This window comes from Malania oleifera, chromosome 11 (genome assembly GCF_029873635.1).
Source record: "Malania oleifera isolate guangnan ecotype guangnan chromosome 11, ASM2987363v1, whole genome shotgun sequence".
NCBI classification, from domain to species: domain Eukaryota; kingdom Viridiplantae; phylum Streptophyta; class Magnoliopsida; order Santalales; family Ximeniaceae; genus Malania; species Malania oleifera.
In genome coordinates, this window is record NC_080427.1 from 68,779,859 (window position 1) to 68,800,437 (window position 20,579).

Here is a 20,579-nt window from a genome sequence, read left to right on the forward strand (position 1 = left end):
AAAAAAAAAAAAAAATAATGAAAAGTGCTGTGGGTGTTAGAGTGTCTCATACGCTTATGAGGCCTGGTAGTCGAGTCAGACCGAGAGAGGGGAGGGATTCGAGGGAACTCGGAGGAGCCTCGAAGAGTCGAAGGAGCGAAGCACAAAGCAGCGATGACTCCAAGCTCCGAGCCTCCGAAGCTGAAATCGAGAGGCTGGTTGGTGGCGACTGCGACGACTGGCGGAGGAAGGTGCCGACTGCGACGACTGGCGGAGCTGCTGCAGACCTTTCGCCGTCGCCGGTGACTCGCCAAGTTGCTGGAACTGGAAGCTTGGAACTGCAAGTCTGCAATTCTGAGTAGATCTGCTCGGTAGCCTCGGTGTGCTCACTCTCAGGCTTTGAAGCCTTCTTATTGCCGAAGGCCAACAAATTTTCAAGGTCAATTTGTAACTTTCCTTTTTACCCTTTGAATGGCAGATGGGTGTGGGGACTGGGGAGAGGGGGAAAGCAGCGCTGCTGCCTGCTGCCCTTCAGCGAATATGCTACCTGTCGGCCATGTAACGGTCCGTAATGGACGTTACGACATGTAACGTTGGAGTATCGGCCGTTACGTGCCGTTACGCCTCCGTAACGGCCGTTACGGCCGTGAATTTTTTCCGAACCGCATAATCGGCCCGTATCGGTTTCGGGCCCTCTGATTTCCGTTACGTATCGGCCGTTACGCTACGTAACGGCCGTTATTTAAAACCATGGTCTCAAGGTCTGAGAAAAATATTCATTGATTTGATTTGAATGGAAACATTGGAAAGGACAATAAAGGTTATCAGAGGATATATCGAGTACATGGATATGGAGATAAAAAACGAGTCAAGCAATATGATCTTAGACTTTGCCACGTCATTTGATTTTATTACAATGAATACATGCTTTAAGAAGAGAGAACACTTAAAAACCTTCAAGAGTGGCAAAAATAGAACAACAAATGAGTTTTTCTTAACTGGGAGGGTCAATCATATCATGTAAGGATTGTTAAGTTATCTATGTGAAAGCTTAACTACACAACATAGAGTTCTAGTATTACATATACGTATTTAAAAAGTGGAAGAGAAAGGGTAACATAAATCAATGCAAGAGAATTAGGTGGTGGAACGTAAAGGGAGAAGATATGGTAAAATTTAAAGGTAAAATGGTCAAAGAGGTAATTGGGCAATAGGGGATAGTGCAGATTCACACTCTTTGGAGCAGAATAACTAGTTAGCTAGTTCTATTAAAAAGACAGCAAAATAGATTTTAGGTCAATCTAGAGAAAGATTCTCGGCTAGTAAAGAAAGTTGGTGGTGGGAGCAAGATGTCCAGAAGCTGCAAAGACAGAATTTGGTATAAAACTAGGCAAACATATTTTTTGATAGAAGAAGAAGACAATATTTTTAAAACTAAAAATGGAGTGCATGATTTATAGGAGTTGTCCTCCCCAATTAGCTAGAAAAGCTAACAGAAAACTATAAACAGAAAGAAAATACCAAAATAGGGGGAACAAAATATATAACAAGTCCATTACAATAGCACCGCCCTTAATCTCTAATGAGGTTGGATAGTGGAAGACCCCCAAAGAAACCCCAAGAGTGTACCCACAAGGAGGCTAGGAAAGCCATTCTATCTTACAAAAGCCGTGAGCAAGTTGGTCAGCTTCTGAAAATCCTAGCAATCGTCTCTATCCATATGGTCCAGAGGATGGCGAAAATAGCCGCACACTATAGAGCTCAACCATTCTTAATGCTCATATCAGCCACACACTCACCTTTCCCAGAGCCATCCACTCTTTCCTTGCTAGAGAGAAAAGGGCATTCCAAAGTTGCTATGCCACTTTGAAATGCACAAAAGATGAGCATTTGACTCAGTGCTTTCATAACCCAATTGCACATAAAGCACATATCAGGACTGCGATCCTTATAGGATCTTCTCCTTTGAAGTAGATCTTGCGTGTTAATCCTTTCTAGAATCACAATCCAAATAAAATTCTGAATCTTCCTTGACATCTTACCCTCCGAAGAAAGCTGGTCCAAGGAAAAGGATTAGGGGTATGGGTTTTCAGTAGGTGGAATAGGAAAGAATTGAAAGAAAATAAACTTGAAAAATCCTCCTCCCACACTCTCTCATCCTCACTAGAAGAGGGAATGTGATGGTCCTTCAATGGACTAAGTGTAGTGAGCTCATCAACCTCTCTATTGTTGAGATTCTTGAAAAAACGGAAATCCCAAGAAGAAGGACCCCCCTCAGAAGAAATAAAAGAGCTGACATGAGCATTGTGAAGTGATGAAAGCTTAAAAAGATGAGGAACCTTCAGCTCCAATGAAGTCTCCCTAACCCATACATCTTCCTAGAAGCAGATTGTTTTGCCCTCATCCACTTTGAACCAAATAAGAAGAAAGATCTAACAAGCTAATTGAGAGACAAATTTCTATGGACATGCATGAAATATGATGTCGCTGCTCCTCGTCACCCACCTATTCCATTTGGTTCGTACTTACTCATAATCAGCTTATTCCATAGGAATTCAGTTTCTCGGGGGAAACCTCCAAAGCCATTTACCTATAATAGAGATGTTCTTGGATACAACATTCCCAACACTTGAGCCCCCCCGGACGTATATATGCTAACCATGTCCTAACTAACAAGATGGTCACCTTGACCCTCCTTGGGACTAAAACAAAGGAACTCACGCACCAATAGAAACATGGAGAACTTTGAAAAGTATGAAAAGGCAAGAAAAGATGCAAAAAAGGCCATTAGTGAAGCTAACCATGGAGCATAAAATAATTTATAAAAGAAGAGGAAAGAAACATATTTAAACTTGCTAGAGCTAGAGAAAGAAAGAGTAAGGACTTCGGGAATGTAAAATGTATAAAAAATGAGGATGATTGTGTCATGGTTAAAGAAGAAGACATAAAAGAAAATGGCAAAGTTACTTTGGTAAACTATTTAATGAAAACAAAGTAGAAGGCTTAAACCAAGGTCTTAAATTTCGATTTCGACTCAAATTTCGAAGCTCCAAAAATACGGAAATTTCGATTTCGATTTGAAAAAATAACGGAAACTAGTAGTAAAGCTTGAAATTATTTGTGAAACTTTAGAAATGGTAAACAAACATAATAATATTAGTTCTAGGACTAATATATTACAAATTAAATACATCTATGTTTTGTATGATGTGGAAAAGTCGTAAAATAGTATGTGTATCAAACATTCTTGTAAGATAATGTACATTAAACATATTCAGTTAATGCAAATGAAATTCATAAATTATTTATTATACAAATATTGATAATTTAGACATGAATGGTTAAATAAAATATTATTATAAGTTTATTTTTTCATATAATTTCAAAAGCACTTATGATAACCTTTTGTTTCAATAAAATAAATGATATAAATTAAAAGAGAAATTTCACTTCACTCTTGAATCTCTCGTTTGAATTTCAACAAAATTTCATTGCATAGTTAAAATTTCGAAATTTCGCTAAAATTTCGAGGTTTCGATATATTTCAAATGATTCGTTGAGATTTCGACGGAAATTATGCAAGACAGAAATTGACTGCCATTTCGATTTCGAGGGTGACGGAAATCGGAAATTTCGACAATTTCGTGGAAATTTAAGACCATGGCTTAAACTTAGAATTGAAACTTGAGGGAAAAACTAAAAATTTGAGATTTATTTGTAAAATTTACAGTTAATGAAGTTAAGTTTGCATTAAAAAAATGAAAAATGAAAAATTTATAGGGCTGAATGACATCCCGATTAAAGTTTGGAAATGCATAGGTGATAATGGAATTATATGGTTAATTGATTTATTGAACACAATTACAAAAATTAAGAAAATCAGATGAATTGAGGATAAGCACTTTAATACCTATACATACAAAAATAAAGGAGATATCCAAAATTGTAATAATTATCGTGTAATTGGGAAAGGTAATTGAACAAAGACGAAGGTTAGAATTGAGGGTCTCAAAAAATCAGGTTTTATGCCTGGGAGATTGAGTGTTGAAGTTACATATCTTTTAAGAATATTAATTGAAAAATTTAGGAAAAAGAAGAAGGACCTGCATATGGTTTTTATTGACTTAGAGAAAGCCTTCGATAGGGTACCTAGAGAAGTTTATGATGGGTTTTATAAAAAAAGGGAGTTATAGTAGGTATACTGATGTCGTTAAGGGTATCTACGATAGAGTAATGACGAGTGTTAGGACTACAAGGACTACAGGTGGAAAGTCTAGGAAATTACCAATCACAATAAGTGTACATCAAGGACCTGCTTTAAGCCCTTATCATTTTGCATTGATGATGGATGAACTTAGTAGCAGTATCCAAAATGAGGTTCCATGGTATATGTTGTTCGCATATGATATCGTCTTGATTAATGAAACTAGGAGTAGGAAATTTCCAATCACTATAGGTGTATATCAAGGACCTGCTTTAAGCCCTTATTTGTTTGCATTAATGATGGATGAACTTTGGAGCAGTATCCAAAGTGAGGTTCCATAGTATATGTTGTTTGCATATGATATTGTCTTGATTGATGAACTAGGGGTGAATTAGAATCTTAGTTAGAATTCTGAAGAACAACTTTAAAACAAGATAGTATATGAAATGTAATTTTAATCATGGTAAGAGTAATAATATTAGAGAAAATATTAAAGTTGTTGGTCAAGAAATTAATAGCACTACTAGATTTTTAGATACCTTGAATCTATTATGCAAGCTAAAGGAGAAATCAAAGAAGATGTTATGCATAGATTCAAAGCAGAGTGGGTAAAATGGAGAAGAGCTTTGGGTGTGCTGTGTCATTATATAATGCCCTTAAAATCAGAAGGAGAGTTTTACAGGATTCCTATAAGACCAACTATGCTATATGAATTAGAATGTTGGGCAACTAGGAAACAACATATCCAAAAATTAAAAGTTTTTGAAATGAGAATGCAAGGTGGATGATTGGTATAATGTTAAAGGATAATTTAAGGGATGAACATATTGAAAACAAGTTAGGTATAGCACCTCTACAAGATAGGGTGGGAAAACTCACATGGTTAGAGCATCTACAAGGTAGGCCAAATGGTGCACTTATGAGGAGGAGTGAGCTAGTTATTGTAGTAGTAGTAGAAAGGGCAGGGGTAGACCTAAAATAACTTGAAATGAGGTAGTGGGTAAAGATTTAATAGCTTTGACATTGTCAGAGGAAATTGCCCACAATTGTGTAAATTGGTAGAAAAGGATTCATGTAGCATACCCCAACTAGTGGGAGTTAAGGCTTGGTTTGTTGTTATTGTTATTGTATTTGAAAAATGACATTTTTCATTCCATTCTAGCCACTACTTAAGGAAACTTAACATTAGAGAAGGAACTGGACTAGTGATTTAGATAGTCATTCTGTGAATCTGCATGAGTATCCAACATAGAAATTGCATTCCATCATTGATTCCATTCCCATGCCAATTTTATTCATGAATTAAGCATAGTCTTAATACAAGAATACTTCAAATGGGGCAAGAGTAGGATTTTATTTTTTAGATATAATTTAATTAATTGATTTATTTTTGTACAAATTAGATGTAGCATAAGCATTTATTTTATATTGTATAGTTAAAATATTAGGTTAGTTGAAAAGGAGGGCAATTTGGGTATTGGAAATTTGGTGTCTAAAAATACAGATCTTTTGGCTAAATGGCTTTGGCGGTTTCTGCTAGAGAATTCCTCCCTGTGGCATTTGGTTGTTAAAAGCAAGTATGGATTCAATGAGAATGGGTGGGATACTAATTTGAGATTTAGATGTTCTTTGGAGAGTCCATGTAAAGCTATCTCCCAAGTTATCCCCTGTTCATTCCCCCTATTAAATTCCTGGTGGGAGGAGGTAGTATTATCTGTTTCTGGAAAGATCCTTGGTTGGGAAACGTAGTATTTGTCCACCTCTTTTCCATGCCTCTTTCGCCTGATATTAGGGTAGAATGGGACAATTTCTTCTTTTATTGTTGATCTAGGTGGTGCTTCACCTTCTTGGGATTTCCATTTGTAGATCATTAAATGATAGGGAGATGGTAGAGCTTTCCTCTTTGCCAGGCTTGTTGAGTATTGTTTTTCTTTAGAGGAGGGTAGGCGGTCTTGGTCTCTGGATCCTTCAATGGTTTATTTGTGCCAATCTTTTTTTGATTTTTTGAATAGGTCTAATTTATCTTTTCCTCTCTATAGTTCCATTTGGAAGCCCAAAGTCCCATTTAAGATTAAGGGTTTTATCTGGTTGGTTGCGCTTGATAGAATGAATACCAATAACTTGCTGCAGGTTAGGAGACCTTTGAAGGCTATACCTCCAGACGTGTGTACTCTGCTTTAATTGTTCAGAATCATCATTGCATTTGTTCATTGGGAGTGTTTGGAATAAGTTATTTGGTATTTTATGCAAATGTTGGGTGAGTTCTAAGATAGTGGAGGATTTTTTGGTAGTTTCTTTTTGCTGGATTTGGCAGGCAAAAGGAAAGGGAAGTGCTTTGCAAGTGGGCTTCTTTTGCAGTCTTTGGGGGGTTGTGGATGGAGCGTTCTGCACACATTTTTCTAGGGAAGAAGTTGTCTTAGTTGCTGATTTGGGAAAAGATACATTATGTGGCTTCTCTTTGGTGTGTGGGACAAGGAAATTTTAAGGGAGTCAGCTTTTCTGATATTCAGCACGATTGGCGTTGTGTGGAGTGTTAGTTTGTGCTGGTTTTTTTCTCTTTTGTTTTTTAGTCTTTAGGTTGTTTCTTTGTATTTTTGATCTGGATTTTCTAGAATTTGTTAAGGAGATGTCTTATTCTCTTAGCTGTGTATCCTTATTCTATCAATAAATTCTTCTTTTATCACCCCGCCCAGAAAAAAGGTTAGTTGAACATCTCATAAGTTCAGGTTAGCATAACTGCTGAGCTGATATATATTTTCTGTTAAAATTCTGTAAAATCAAGTGGGAGCATTTTATGTTGGCATGATGGGAAAGATTGGTATGTCCAGTCTGCTGTACTTCTATTACTAGGTTCCCTAAATGCATAAATTCTATTGCAATTTCTAGTCAGTTTTTTTAGAGGTCCGACTTGTTGGAGACTCTTAATTGTTGTTAACATGTTTGTCGAGTCCCTTAATATTATGATTTGGCTATTCTGTATTGTGCTATGTTTGTACTTGTTGAATAATTGGGTAAAATGGAAGATCTCATCGCAATGATAGGTCTCTCCCTCTATTTATAATATATGACAAAGTACATGCCGATGACCATAATATCCTTACTAACTCTCTCTTGTTAACGTAACACTCACGCACTGACACTAATAAAAGATTAAGATAACCATCAACACTCCCCCTCAAGTTGGAGCATATATATCATATGCTCCTAGCTTGTTACAAATGAATATAACACGAGCACCCCCAAGGCTTTAGTAAATAAATTTGCAAACTACAATTTAGACTTCACAGGAGTTGTGGTAATTAGCTTCTGCACAAGTTTCTCTTGAGCAAAGTGGCAATCAACTTCGATGTGTTTTTTTTGCTCGTGGAAGACAGGGTTGGAGGCAATACGAATGGCAGCTCGATTATCACATGTCAACCCCATGGACTGAGAATGTGAAACCCAGTTCTTCTAATATGTTCTTCGGCCAAACAAGTTCACATGTAGTGTGAGCTATGATCCTATACTCTAATTTGACACTTGACTTGACCACCACAGTTTGTTTCTTACTCCTATGAGAACCAAATGTCAACTAATAAAGATATAATATCTGGCTGAAAGATAACATGAGGAATAGGACACAAGTCAGTCGTGTTAGAGAGAGAAGCTCTCTTCCCTCTCTAGGAGGGATGCACGGCTTGGAGTGAATCTACTCTTTTGAGTTCTTGATTTGTTCGGCCATGGGGAAAATTTCAACCTCCAAGGCTATCTCAGCATCTCAATTGAATAAGGAACGGAATACTGCCCTTGATTAGGGGTGAGCAAACGGTCGGTTCGGTTAAATTCGGGTAATTAACCGAATTAACCGAAAAATTCGGTTAAATAATACCATTAACCGAACCGACCGAATTGACGAAGGACACTGAACCGACCCTGACCGAATTGCCCATTCGGGTAATTCGGTTAACTGATTTTAACCGAAACCATTTAAAATTAATTGCTAGAAATATAATACAATTATAAATTTTTTTTAAAACCAAATCCAACTTAATTAAATACCTTATTTATTAATTTTATTAATGAAAATAATATTTTATTATAGAACAAAGAATCCAAATAGGTTAATTAAACTCCTTAATGCACTTGCATAAGCAAAATTTATATTCATAAATTATATTTAAAATCTAATTAATTAGTAATTCGGTTAATCGGTTAACCGAAATTTTTTTTACCCTTAACCGAACCGAAACCGATTAATCGAATTTTGTAGAATTATAACCGAACCGACCGAATCGAGATTTTTACCCGAACCGAACCGGCCAATTTCGGCCGGTTAATTCGGTTAATTCGGTTTTCACCGAATTATGCTCACCCCTACCCTTGATTTCATTAGTAAAAATGGAGGAAATCGATCTCTTTGGGCAGGAAAGAACATTCAACAGGTACAAAAGGAGGTTGTGAGTCTCACTGCAGCTGCCAACCGATTTTAAACATTGAAGGAGAAGGAAACTTCCTCTGAAGATTCGGATGATGATGAAAGAATCGATGAGACTGTAAATCCAGTTTACAAATCTCAAATCAGTTCAAATAAAAAGGAAATTTCGGATTTGAAGTTGCAGAAGGCTACGGGGCTTGATGAAGCTCCATCTAGTAGCAGATTGAAGAAGGAAAATTCAGTTTTGAATTTGCAGAATGCTACGGGAATGGTTGAAACTGCTTCCTGTAGCAGATCGAAGAAAGAGGAGGGAGATTCTGGGACATGCCGTGAAGATTCTACCTCTGAATATGAAACTGAATGTGAGACGGATGGAGTTTGTGAGCAGATCCCAGGGGAGTCTTTTTCTGTAGATCTGGATGTAAATGACGAAGAACAGATGGATGGAACATCCACTGATGGTGAGAGTGACTCGGACAGCGACGAAGCATCGGAAACTCTTGGATGGACTGCTCATTTGTGTAAAAGGAAGAATGTCTCGGCTGTTTGGATTCCGGTTGTTCAACCAAAGGAATTGCATGGGAAAGGTGGGCAGAAAAGGTCAGTTGGGGATGCTGGAATTGCAACTTACACTCCAGGTGCTTGACAATTTTCCACAAAAGGGATTGATGAAGGAAATAGTGGCACAGCTGAGTCTCTTGACACAAGTGCACCAGCAAATGCTGCAAAGGGTGCTGATCGTGTGAAACCAAACAATGCTGAGGGTAATGCATTTGGGGTTAGCATCATCTCTACGAAGAACTCTCCAATCCAACCAAATGATGGTAAGGGAATGGAAGGTGCTACTGATTCTGGTGCTTGTCAAAGTGACTCAAACGAAGGGGAAAAAGCCACAAAGGAGTTCATCATGAAGGGGAATGAGAAGGTCTCTTGGGCGGATTTGTTTGCCAAAAATAGGCACCAACGGAATTGTGGTGCTGTTCCTGAATATGCTATTGTTGGCAAAGACGCTCAAATTGATGATGAGGACTTTGGTGATACAAAGAGGGAGTGGGAACACAGCTTGGTGGGATTTTTTGCAGGTAAATTTCCAGGAAAAGCTGCCCTCAACCTAATTATAGAATCTTGGCATGCGAAGGTTGTAGTTTTCCACCATATGAGTGGTTGGATTATCTTTAAATTTTGTAATGAAGAGGACATGTTTCAAGCGCTGACAGGCGAACCTTACCTTGCATTTGGCCATCCTCTGTTACTTAAAAGGATGCCAGAGTTGTTTCAATTTGATACGGAGTATCTAAGCATTCTGTCAGCTTGGATTCAGTTGAGAAATCTCCCCCTTGAACTCTGGTCATTGAAGGCTTTGGGGAAAATTTGCTCTGTTTTGGGTAGGCCTGTGTATGCAGATAAACTTACCACTAACAAGGATATGCTTTCATTTGCGAGCATTCTAGTTGAGATTGATGTTTCAAAGGACCTGGAGAAGAGTATCAAGGTTAGACTCTCCAATGATCGTTCATTCACCCAAAACAGATTGTTTATAAAAATGTTCCTAAGTTCTGTTGCTACTGTAAAACCCTTGGCCATGTTGAAAGAAGTTGTAAAACCAAAAAGGACAAGGAGCAGTTGGAATCTAGGAGAGCTTGCCCGGGTGAAGATCAAGGACAGAAGACCAATGTTCGTATTGTCATTGAGCCTACTACAGTGAAGGGCATACAATCAAGTAGTCATGCAGGCAATGTTGGCTCTTCTAAGGTAGATGCTAAAGCACCAAAAAAGGACACAATATACACTTGAAGGCCAAGGCTACAAGCACTGCAGAAGGTACAAAGAGTAAGTGTTCTGTAGGGTGCCCTACTGCAGACTCTACCAAAGATTCTTCCTTCAAGCAAGGTAAAGGTGAAGCTGGAAAGTCCATGGACAAAGGAAAAGCTCCACTTGTGGATAAAGAGAGTGATAAAAAGAACAAAGGGTCCCGACCCCCTTGAGGTTGACTGTTTGTTTGGGCTAACTGTTGACGGTTGCACCTCTTCCATCAACAGTTTTTGACAGTTTTGCTGTTTATTTCACTGGGTATGCCCAGTTTGGATTGTACTTGTTACTTGGTTATCCTTGTTTTGATGCTTTCTTTTGGTTGGCTTTGAGCCCTTGGGTATGCCCAGGTTTTTTGTATCATTGCTACTTGCATTGTTTTTGAATTGGAGCTTTGGCCTCCTCGCTCGGGGTATGCCCGGAGTTACTCTGTACATATCCTTTTGGTCAATATATCATTTATTGATAAAAAAAAAAAAGATATAATATCTGGCTGTGGATCTTTTGTCGGAAGGTGACCTAACCCAATCTGCATCAATATATCCCTAAATATGAGTGTGACCTTGATCCTAATATAAGAGACCTCTCCTAGGTGTAGCTTTGAGATATCTCAAGATGCGAATTACTGCATCCTAGTGACTTATTCTCGGAGAATCAAGATACTCACTCATAACACTTGTTGCGAAAGATATATCTCGTCAAGTGACCATGAGATAATTCAACTTTACAACAAATCTCTGATATCCTCCTGGGTTGGGCAACAAATCACCTATATCTGGCATAGCTTATTGTTTGGATCCATAGGTGTATCAATGAGTTTGGATCCAACAAGCCGATCTCATCTAAAAGATCAATAACATACTTCCTTTGTGACAAGATGGTTCTAATACGAGATCTTGATACTTTTATACCCAAAAGTACTTCAATGGTCCCAAATCCTTTGTTTGAAACTTAGTTTGCAGGAAATGCTTTAGGCTCGGAATACCTTGATCATCATCTTCAGTAATCACAATATCGTCCATGTACACAATACGCATAATCCTTTTGGATAGAGTATGATGATAAAATACCATATGATCTACTGCACACCATTGAAGGCCATAGTCAAGTACTAAGCCTGACTGCCCCTGGGCAACAAATCCAGTTGGTTGCTCCATATAGACCTCCTAAAGATCACTATGTAGGAAAGCATTCTTCACGTCTAATTGGTGCAGAGGCCAATGGTAGGTGGTGGCTAAGGAGATGAACAAACGCACTGAGGCAAGCATGGCGACATAGGGGAATGTGTTTGAATAGTCCAAGCCATGCACCTGAGAATATTCCTTGGCAAGGCATGCCTTCCATCGAGCCATGGAACCATCTGGATTGACCTTCGCATTGTACACCCAACGACAACCAACCACAAACTTATTAAGAGGAAGATGTACCAATTCCCAAGCGTCATTATCCTGTAGAGCATGCATCTCTTCTATAATTACATTTCTCCAACCAGAATGGGACATGGCTTTAGAAATAGACTTGGGGAGAACAACAAAAGGTAGGGTACTTACAAAATAGTAGTATGAGGGTGATACGAAATCATAGGAAAAAAAAAAAATTAGAGATTGGATGTTGGGTACAAGTGTTGTTACCATTTTGAACAACAATAGGAGGATCAACCACTTGGGGAAGAGGATCATTTGTTGAGGGAACTGGAGGCATAGGAGTGGAAGTTGGGGAAGGTTTTTCTCCCTTGATTCACCATGTGACACTTGCAGATTGGTACGATCCAAGCAATGAGAAGGACTCAAATTGGATGAAGATGTAGGAAGACTGGACAAAGGAAATAAGTTAGGATTGGGAAGGCTAGGCGGAGGAAGGGACTCATCAAGGTCAACAGAACTCAAGGAATCAGATTAGTACAGTGTGGACTCAAAAAAGGTGACACCAGCAGTGATAAAGAATCAATGTGAAGTGGGGCTATAACATTGAAATCCTTTTTGAGTATAAGAATAGCCCAGAAAAATACATTTGATAGCATGAGAATCCAATTTATCCCTTCTTGGATTTAATTGATGAAGGAAGGATACAAGGAGGAAGGGAGAACGATGGAGCATTTGGGAAGATAATTGAATACGGGATTTTACCACCAACGACATAAGATGGCATTTTATTGATGAGAGAATAAGTAGTGAGCACATCATCACTCCAAAAAACTTAGGGGACATGCATTTGATATGATATGGTTTGAGTGACTTCAAGAATATGTTTATTTGCTCCACAACTCCATTTTGTTGTGGAGTGAAGGCACAAGATGATTGATGGATCATGCCACAGTTTGTCATGTAGGTAGTGAATTGAGTACTGAAGTACTCCTTAGCATTATCACTATGAAGTATCCATAATGACGTATCCAATTGAATCCTTATTTGAGAATAGAAGGCACAAAAGATATTAAACAACTCATAATGATCTTTCATTAAATATAAACAAGTCACTTTGGAGTAAAGTAATAAGCCCCAATTTTGACATGACATGACTATGACCCCAAACATTGGAATGGACTAACATAAAAGGGCTAACGACTCTTGTATTGATTCAGGAGGCAAAGGGAGCACGATGATTATTTCCTAATTGACAAGATTCACTCCGAGGTTAGACATGAAACTCAAAGTAGGAAGTAGCTGTTTGAACTTGTCCCATGATGGATGACCAAGGCAACAATGGGTTTGATGTGGTGTGGCTGCGGCACTACAGGCAGGAGAAGAGAGCGACTCAATCTAGTAAAGTCCATCAGCCTCATGTCTTGTGCCTATTGCCTTCCTCATCTTCAGATCTTGAAGAAGAACAGAATTAGGAAAGAAGGTTACAGAGCAATTTAGCTGACTTTGTAATTTTGCTAACAGACATGAGATTAAAGAGGGATTTAGGAATGTAGAGAACAGAAGAAAGAGAGATAGAGGTAGTAGGATTTACAGTTCTTATTCCATTAGCAGCAGTAGTGTACCAATCAGCAAGGGTAACTTGAGGTAGATTTGTAGAATACTAGAGAGTAGAAAAGAAGTTGGTGACACCTATCATATGGTCAGTAGTAGTAGAGCCAATAACCAAGGGACTAGTGGGAGAGATACCGGATGACATACAGAGGGTATGGTTACTTCTTTGTGCAAAAGATGCAATGTGATGAGATGCTTGTTGGGATGCCTGATTCTGTGGGAACCTTGAATAGTCCTCCTTTGAGACAGCTGTAGCATGCTTGTCACTCCATCCCAGCATACATACAATCTCAATAGAGAAGCAAATAAAAAAAACACAGCGGACATGTTTTTCAAATTCACCAACTTGATCCCAACATACACAACCTTTGACAACTGATGCAAACCACAAGCCCACAACATACGAATAAAAAACACAGCAAAAACCACTGTTTCAGGTCCAATAAGTTCAATAAACATTGACAAACAGCTTCGAGAAGCATCAAACAACCACTCGTCAGATGTTATAATGAGCAACTGAAAAAGGTGAGATCTTTGAACAAAAAACATCACAAAAAACTTCAGTAATATGTTTATAGAGGGATCTGAGCACTGCTGGAAGAATTTAGGCCAGAAGCATGCCTGAAATTGGCTTCTCGTGCTAGCGTGTAGGGTCAGCCCTGGAAGCCTTCGACCAGCGCATGAGGGTGCGCAGGGGAGTTTCTGGAGATGGCATTTCTGTGGGGGGCAGATCAGCAGTGTCTGGGTGACTATGGTGTTGATTTTATAAAAACTGATAGTGGATTTTGTGTTCCTGAACAAGCAGTGTCACTCAGGAATTTTCCGGTAACTGCTCTGGCTCCAGGCAGCTGCTGGCTGTTTTTTAGGGCTATAGTGTTGCTGGAATTCTTCTATGATGATAGACATGCAGCAGATTTAGGGTTTTAGGCTTCGGTTTTGATGGTGGCTGTGACAATTAGGGTTTAGGTCTTAGAATCATGCTCTGATACCATGTTGAATAATTGGGTAAAATGGAAGACCTCCTCACAATGATAGATCTCTCCCTCTATTTTATAGTATATGTCAAAGTACATACCAATGACCATAACACCCTTACTAACTCTCACTTGTTAACATAACACTCACACACTAACAATGCCGAAAGACTAAGATAACCATCAACAATACTAATTTGAACATATCTACCAAAATACTCGTATACTTGTTCGACAGTCGAGAAGTTGGGGTTGCTTGTTATTGCTGTTTTCGCATTTTCTTTGTCCTCACTACATTGAACCTTTAAAGCAAATTTCTTTTTTTGGGTAATGAAGCACTCTTACACTATATCTAATTTTTTGTCTCTGCACGTGGCTCTAATTTGTAAAAAAATCTATTAAATACCATTGTTGTGTTCTTTTACAGAAGCAGCTGGGTTTTCATTTCCTAATTATCAACCCATTGTTGGAGTTCTTCCGCAACCTTGTTCTTTTGGAAATAGGCAAGATACAAGAGTGCTTAAAGTTTCTGAATTTAATTCTCTGCTCTTGGAATTTGAAACCAGTTTGAGAATCAATTATCGTTTTTGTTATTGTCAGTTTTTGCTTACGTTTGCTGGTATATCTGATGTTTAGAATGCATACTTGTTTGGGGTTATTAACATGGGGAAAACAGAAAAGAATCATCAGTAGTCCTGTCTTAGTCTTGCTGTCTTTCAAATTGCATAATGTGTTGAAGTGAAGAATATCAAGAAATTATGATATATGAAGAGAGAATAATGACAAATGAAACATGATATAAGAATATTGCAAAAATTATGGTTTTGAAGTGTTATCGAAACCATGATATAATTTCGATGAAAGTGGGCCAAGAGGACCTGAGCATATTTTCTTACATCCTCAGTTTTCACCCTTTTTGTTGAGTTCCTTGATTCCTATGTAACAGTTGTCAACCACTAGTTTGGCAATATGGTCTATAGGATGCTCCTTATTTTTAAAAGGGAAGCTACAATACATGTTGTGCCCTGAAAATCTGATTGAAGAGAGAAGCTCAAACCTTTGAGGCTGCCCCTCATTCTATTTATAATGAAACAGTATGTAAAGTGGCCAAATACCCCTCTTCAACATAGAACTAAGACTAAGATATATGATGCAACAAGGGAAAATTAGAATCCAAAATGCAATACAAAACACCATATTACTTAACCCCCCAAATTGGGTATTTTTAAAAGAAATTTTTGAAGCAACAAGGAAAAAATTGTGAACTACAATATGAAGTCGACATTTTTTTTAGCTAGTGTTGGTAGATGTAGAAATTTTATCATGTAACAAGGCTTAAATTGTTATTCATCTTGTCACTCATATAATATTATTTGTCCTGAGTTGGTGCTTTTTGTACAAATAAAATTAAAATTTGTTAATACTTGAACTGAGGGGTTAAGCTGTTTAGGTTGTGGCCAACAATTTATATCTCATTGTAACACTCCCCCTGGTGTGCAGCCCAATTACATGTGAAGAGGGAAACAAACAATGTATACAAATAAACTATTTTGCAAAAAATAAAAAACAAGTAACCACTTGTAAAAGTTTAGGCTCTTAGTTTTGTAGGCTGACAGTGTTTATCAAGCCTTAGCAAAATGCTTAGTCAAAAGTATTATTTTCCTTCAAGTTGTCACTTATAATTTTATGATGCTGTTAAGGCTTGATATACATTGTTGGCCCACAACCTAACAGATTAAGATTTTGGGTAAAGTGGTAATCTAACATGGTATCAAAGCTGGTTACCAGGAGGTCCTGGGTTCTAGTCTTGTTGTCCGCATTATTGTGGTGTTTAAAAAATTATTGTATTCCCTATCAGGGGTGTTATTTATCATGTGTTTGTCTCTCCACGTGCTGATGGGCTGCACATGAAAGGGAGTGTTGAGGCTTGATTTACATTGTTGGCCCACAACCTAACAGCTTAAGCTTTTAGGTGAAGTGGTAATCTAACAAATGCAAAGCACAAATTGTAAATTAAAATTCAAGGTAAAATTTATTATTTACCTGGAAGTTCTAACTTTTGTATGTGTGGGAAGATACAAGAACTTTATAACAAATGATTGATTAATGTCGTAAGACCAAAAAAAAAAAAAAGTACTATTTGTCCTTGAGTTGGCGCTTTTTATATAGATCTATGATACATTTTCCCTTTGCTGCGAGTCTGGTTTGAAATTGATCAGGTAAAGTAAAGCAATGAGGGCATAATTTTATTGTACTTTTCTTTATGCCAACAAATTTTATCCTGTCAGGAGTTGAGATATTTGCATAGAAAATATTAATGGGAAGCTATATATAATGTTCATAGCATAATGCACAATTGCTTTGTTAAAACATTAGGATATTTTTAATCCCTTAATTTTGCCCTCTAATTTCTTGTTTGCAAAAGTAAAGGAAAAATGCGATACTTTCACATGTGTTCTCTCCCGTCTCTCCCTCTCTCCTTCTTTCCCCCTTTTTGTAATCAACAAAACACAGCAAATGTAGGCTTTTCTTGGGTGCCAATTTAGGACATATTTTCACCTGTACAACAAAATTGAGTTAGAACTAAGTCGATTTTACTTTTTCTTTTAGCAATTTTAAACGTATGATTCTTTTACAGAGTACTAATTGCATATGAGAATGGATTGCTTATACTCTGGGATATATTGGAAGCTCAGATAGTTGTTGTTAAAGGTGATAAGGATCTTCAATTGAAGGATGGGGTTGTTTTTACAAGTGAAGTGGATGCTTCTGTTCCAGATGGTACAGCTGAACATAATATTGAGGAGAAGGAGATAAGTGCTCTTTGCTGGGCATCTTCTGATGGATCAATTCTTGCTGTTGGATATGTAGATGGGGATATTTTATTTTGGAACTTAGTACATGCTGGCTCTTCTAAAGATCAACATGCTGGATTATCGTGTAATGTTGTTAAGCTACAACTGTCATCTGCTGAAAGGAGGCTTCCTGTCATTGTCTTGCATTGGTCTAAAAATATACAACCCTGTAATGATCATGATGGCCAGCTTTTTATCTATGGCGGTGATGAAATAGGATCTGAAGAGGTTCTAACGGTGGGTTACTCATTAGAGTTATAATTCTGTTTTGTAAACCACTTTTTTTACAATATAGCATCTGTTGGGGCTGCTCTATGATTTTGAAAAAGTTTTGGCTTCAAAAATTATATATATTTTAAGATGAAAACTTTGACCCACAATAAAATTTTGGTAAAAAATGATAGATAGGTTCTGTTAAACCCTCTCTTGATGGGAAAGTTATTTGACAAAAAAAACACTTGAGCATTTTAATAAAATTTCTTCATTCTCACATTGTGCAGTTTGGATTCCTCTGCTTTTACATGAGCTTACAGAATCTTTTCCATTTTTGATTGCACTTTTTAGGTGCAAAAAAAAATCTTGATACCTTTGGTGTGTAAAATGTTTCTGCTGATGTCAGGCTTGCTTTGTGGTATTGCAGTCAAGCATCTTAACCATTTAATTTTTTTTTTTTTTGTTTTTGTTTTTTGGTTTGTTTTATTTTCTTTTTTTGGGTGTTTTTAAAGGTTTGATATACACTAATACACTAGAATGACCCATAAATATGTTCTTGATATTCCATCTGGCTGTTGCAGGTTTTGAATCTTGAGTGGTCATCTGGGTCAGAGATTTTACGATGCGTTGGTCGTGTGAACCTCACACTTGCTGGCTCTTTTGCAGACATGATACTGTTACAAGGTGTTGGGGCAACAGGGAGTAGTCACAATGTTGCATTATTTCTATTGACAAACCCTGGGCAACTGCACTTTTATGATGATGCTAGCTTGTCTGCTTTAATGTCTCAGCAAGAGAGGAAGCCTATCTCAGCTGTGGAATTTCCTTTGGTAATTCCTACTGCTGATCCATGCATGACAGTGACAAAACTTAGTTTGTTACCTGCTGATGGGAACTCGTCAAAGGCTCTGTCTCAGGTTGTGCAATCCTGCCTTGTTCAACCATCTTCTGAATGGTTCTTTCTTTTCTAATACTCATTCAGTTTTCTGTTCTTTCTCATGTAAATCATCATTAACATGTACTGTTTATAAAATCAGATGGTTTCAGTTGTGAAACTTGGCACAAAACCAGATACGGCTGGGGGTATGGAGTGGCCCTTGACTGGAGGTGTGTGCACTCGACCAGTTGCTGAAAGTAACAGGATTGAGAGAGTATTTTTAGCAGGTTATCAGGATGGATCTGTTTTGATATGGGATGCTACATTTCCTGTCCTACTACCTATTTGTGTTTTAAAAGGCAAGGTTAGAGTTGCATCAATTTGTCCCCTTTTTTTAATAAAAGGAGTATTGTGGACTCATTAAATGTGCTTCTTATCACTGTCAATTTATTACAGGACTTTGTACCACTTATATTGTATCCTTTTCTTAGCAGGTGCCCGGCATAGAAGCTGCTAGTTCAAGTGCTCCAGTATCAAAATTGGACTTTTGCTGCATCAGTTTAAGCTTGGCTGTTGGCAATGAAAGTGGTTTGGTTAGAAAATTTTCTTTATTAGGTACCTTTATTAGGTGCCCTTTTTGATGCTGCATACATTGTGCTGTATTCATTTATTTAACTATTTTGACTTTTTGTAGGTTCTTGTTTATGGTTTCAATGGAAGTTTGGAGGAAACAAATGTTCACTTTGTTACTGAAAATAAACATGAAGGTGCTATTCTAAAACTACTCATCTCTACAAGCATACCTTTCCATTTTCCTAAAGAATAGGATGGTTTTATCATTTTTTCTTTTTGGGTTGGGATTTGAGATGAGTTAGTCTTTATAGATTTTTTTTAGTTGTAAAAATGCAAGATTTCATTTGCAAAACCATTGTTATAGGTCTGACCTTAACAGTTGCAAAATTTCCTTTAGTTCCTAAATAAAAATTAATCCTGCTGCTGCCTTTTTTCGTCGGATCACAGGTGGATGAATCTTCAACATACAAGAAAGGCTTAGGAGGATCTGGAGTGGCCTCTAGGGGATAGCTCTAATGCCTAAGTTAGAGAATTGGATAGGGCATAAGGAGGGATACGATGGTATTGGGCAACAATAGTGAAAGAGAGAATTCCCTTTACCTCAACCATTTTTATTGTGGTTTCCCAAAGCTCTTGTAATAGATTTTTTGAGGAGGTCCACCTTGGGTTTTAGAACCAAGGTGTTTCTAGGTCACGTAGGCCCAAGTGCCTCCTTTACATTTTGGTGAGCATTCTCCCATGAACAGAGGAGGTCCACCTCAGGTGCTAAAACCAGGGTGCTCCATTAGAATTCCTTTTTTGGGTGCATTCTCCTAAGGAACCTCCTTGGTCATTTTAGCAGATGTGCTCCTCCTTACTCATTGGAGCCGAAGTGCTCCTCTTTGAAGCTATCTAATATGGTTACCACCTTGGCACTTGCACCTTGTCAACATGTTCCAAAGGGTCACCTCTACTAGGGTGAATCTTCGAACTGCCTTGGCTCGGATGATGAACTCGAATTAAGAGAATGTGAAATGGGGTTGACATGCAGGTGAAAGTGTATCAATGGAATCCTCACTAACCTACTTTATCATCGGTGAGGGTAGAACACCTATTTAACTGCTACCTATTGATTTGGTCAACTAGCTACGCTTAGGGTCCAAGGAACTAATAGTCGAAGGTTTGCACACTAAAGCCAAGTTTCGGAGTACATTTATGTGAGGTGAAGGTACTAGGATGCCCTACACACTCATTCTATGGATGGTACCTACTAAGCTAAGCATAATCAATAATTTACATGTATTGTCCTTTGATTTGGTTCACATTACCTTTCCACTTAATGTTGTTCCACAGTGCATTTGCACGGGACAAGACTACCCTCACTTCAAGAAAATTGATAGAGGGAGCATTTGCGTCCACTTGTGGCATCCATTGTCGGAGTATTTCGAAGCTCGTCATGCTATAAATTCAAGCACACCATATATACATGAAATGACATGTGCAATAAAAGCAACACAAAATGAATTGAGCTCGCCAAAGCAAACCAACACATCATCTCATGTGGTAAAACCAACACATCAGATTATGTACAAAATGCAAAGCCACACTTACCTTCGATCCCCCCCACCCCCTCTTTTTTTTCATGTTTTTCACTCTTTGAATCTATTCTAAGCTTATACCTATGCCCAAAACAGTTCTAAAACTCAAATAAAATAGGGAACAAACAG

General features: G+C 37.9%; 1 protein-coding gene across 1 annotated transcript in view; it reads left to right on the forward strand.

The window, feature by feature from the left end:
* Nucleotides 1-20,579, forward strand: part of LOC131143469 (uncharacterized) — a 79,813-nt gene that overhangs the window by 44,328 nt on the left and 14,906 nt on the right. The window contains exons 7-12 of the mRNA XM_058091788.1: nucleotides 14,783-14,858; nucleotides 16,994-17,447; nucleotides 18,005-18,340; nucleotides 18,461-18,664; nucleotides 18,795-18,893; nucleotides 18,995-19,067. Of these exons, the coding sequence (XP_057947771.1) occupies nucleotides 14,783-14,858; nucleotides 16,994-17,447; nucleotides 18,005-18,340; nucleotides 18,461-18,664; nucleotides 18,795-18,893; nucleotides 18,995-19,067 (1,242 nt within the window). The remainder of the gene's footprint in view (nucleotides 1-14,782; nucleotides 14,859-16,993; nucleotides 17,448-18,004; nucleotides 18,341-18,460; nucleotides 18,665-18,794; nucleotides 18,894-18,994; nucleotides 19,068-20,579) is intronic.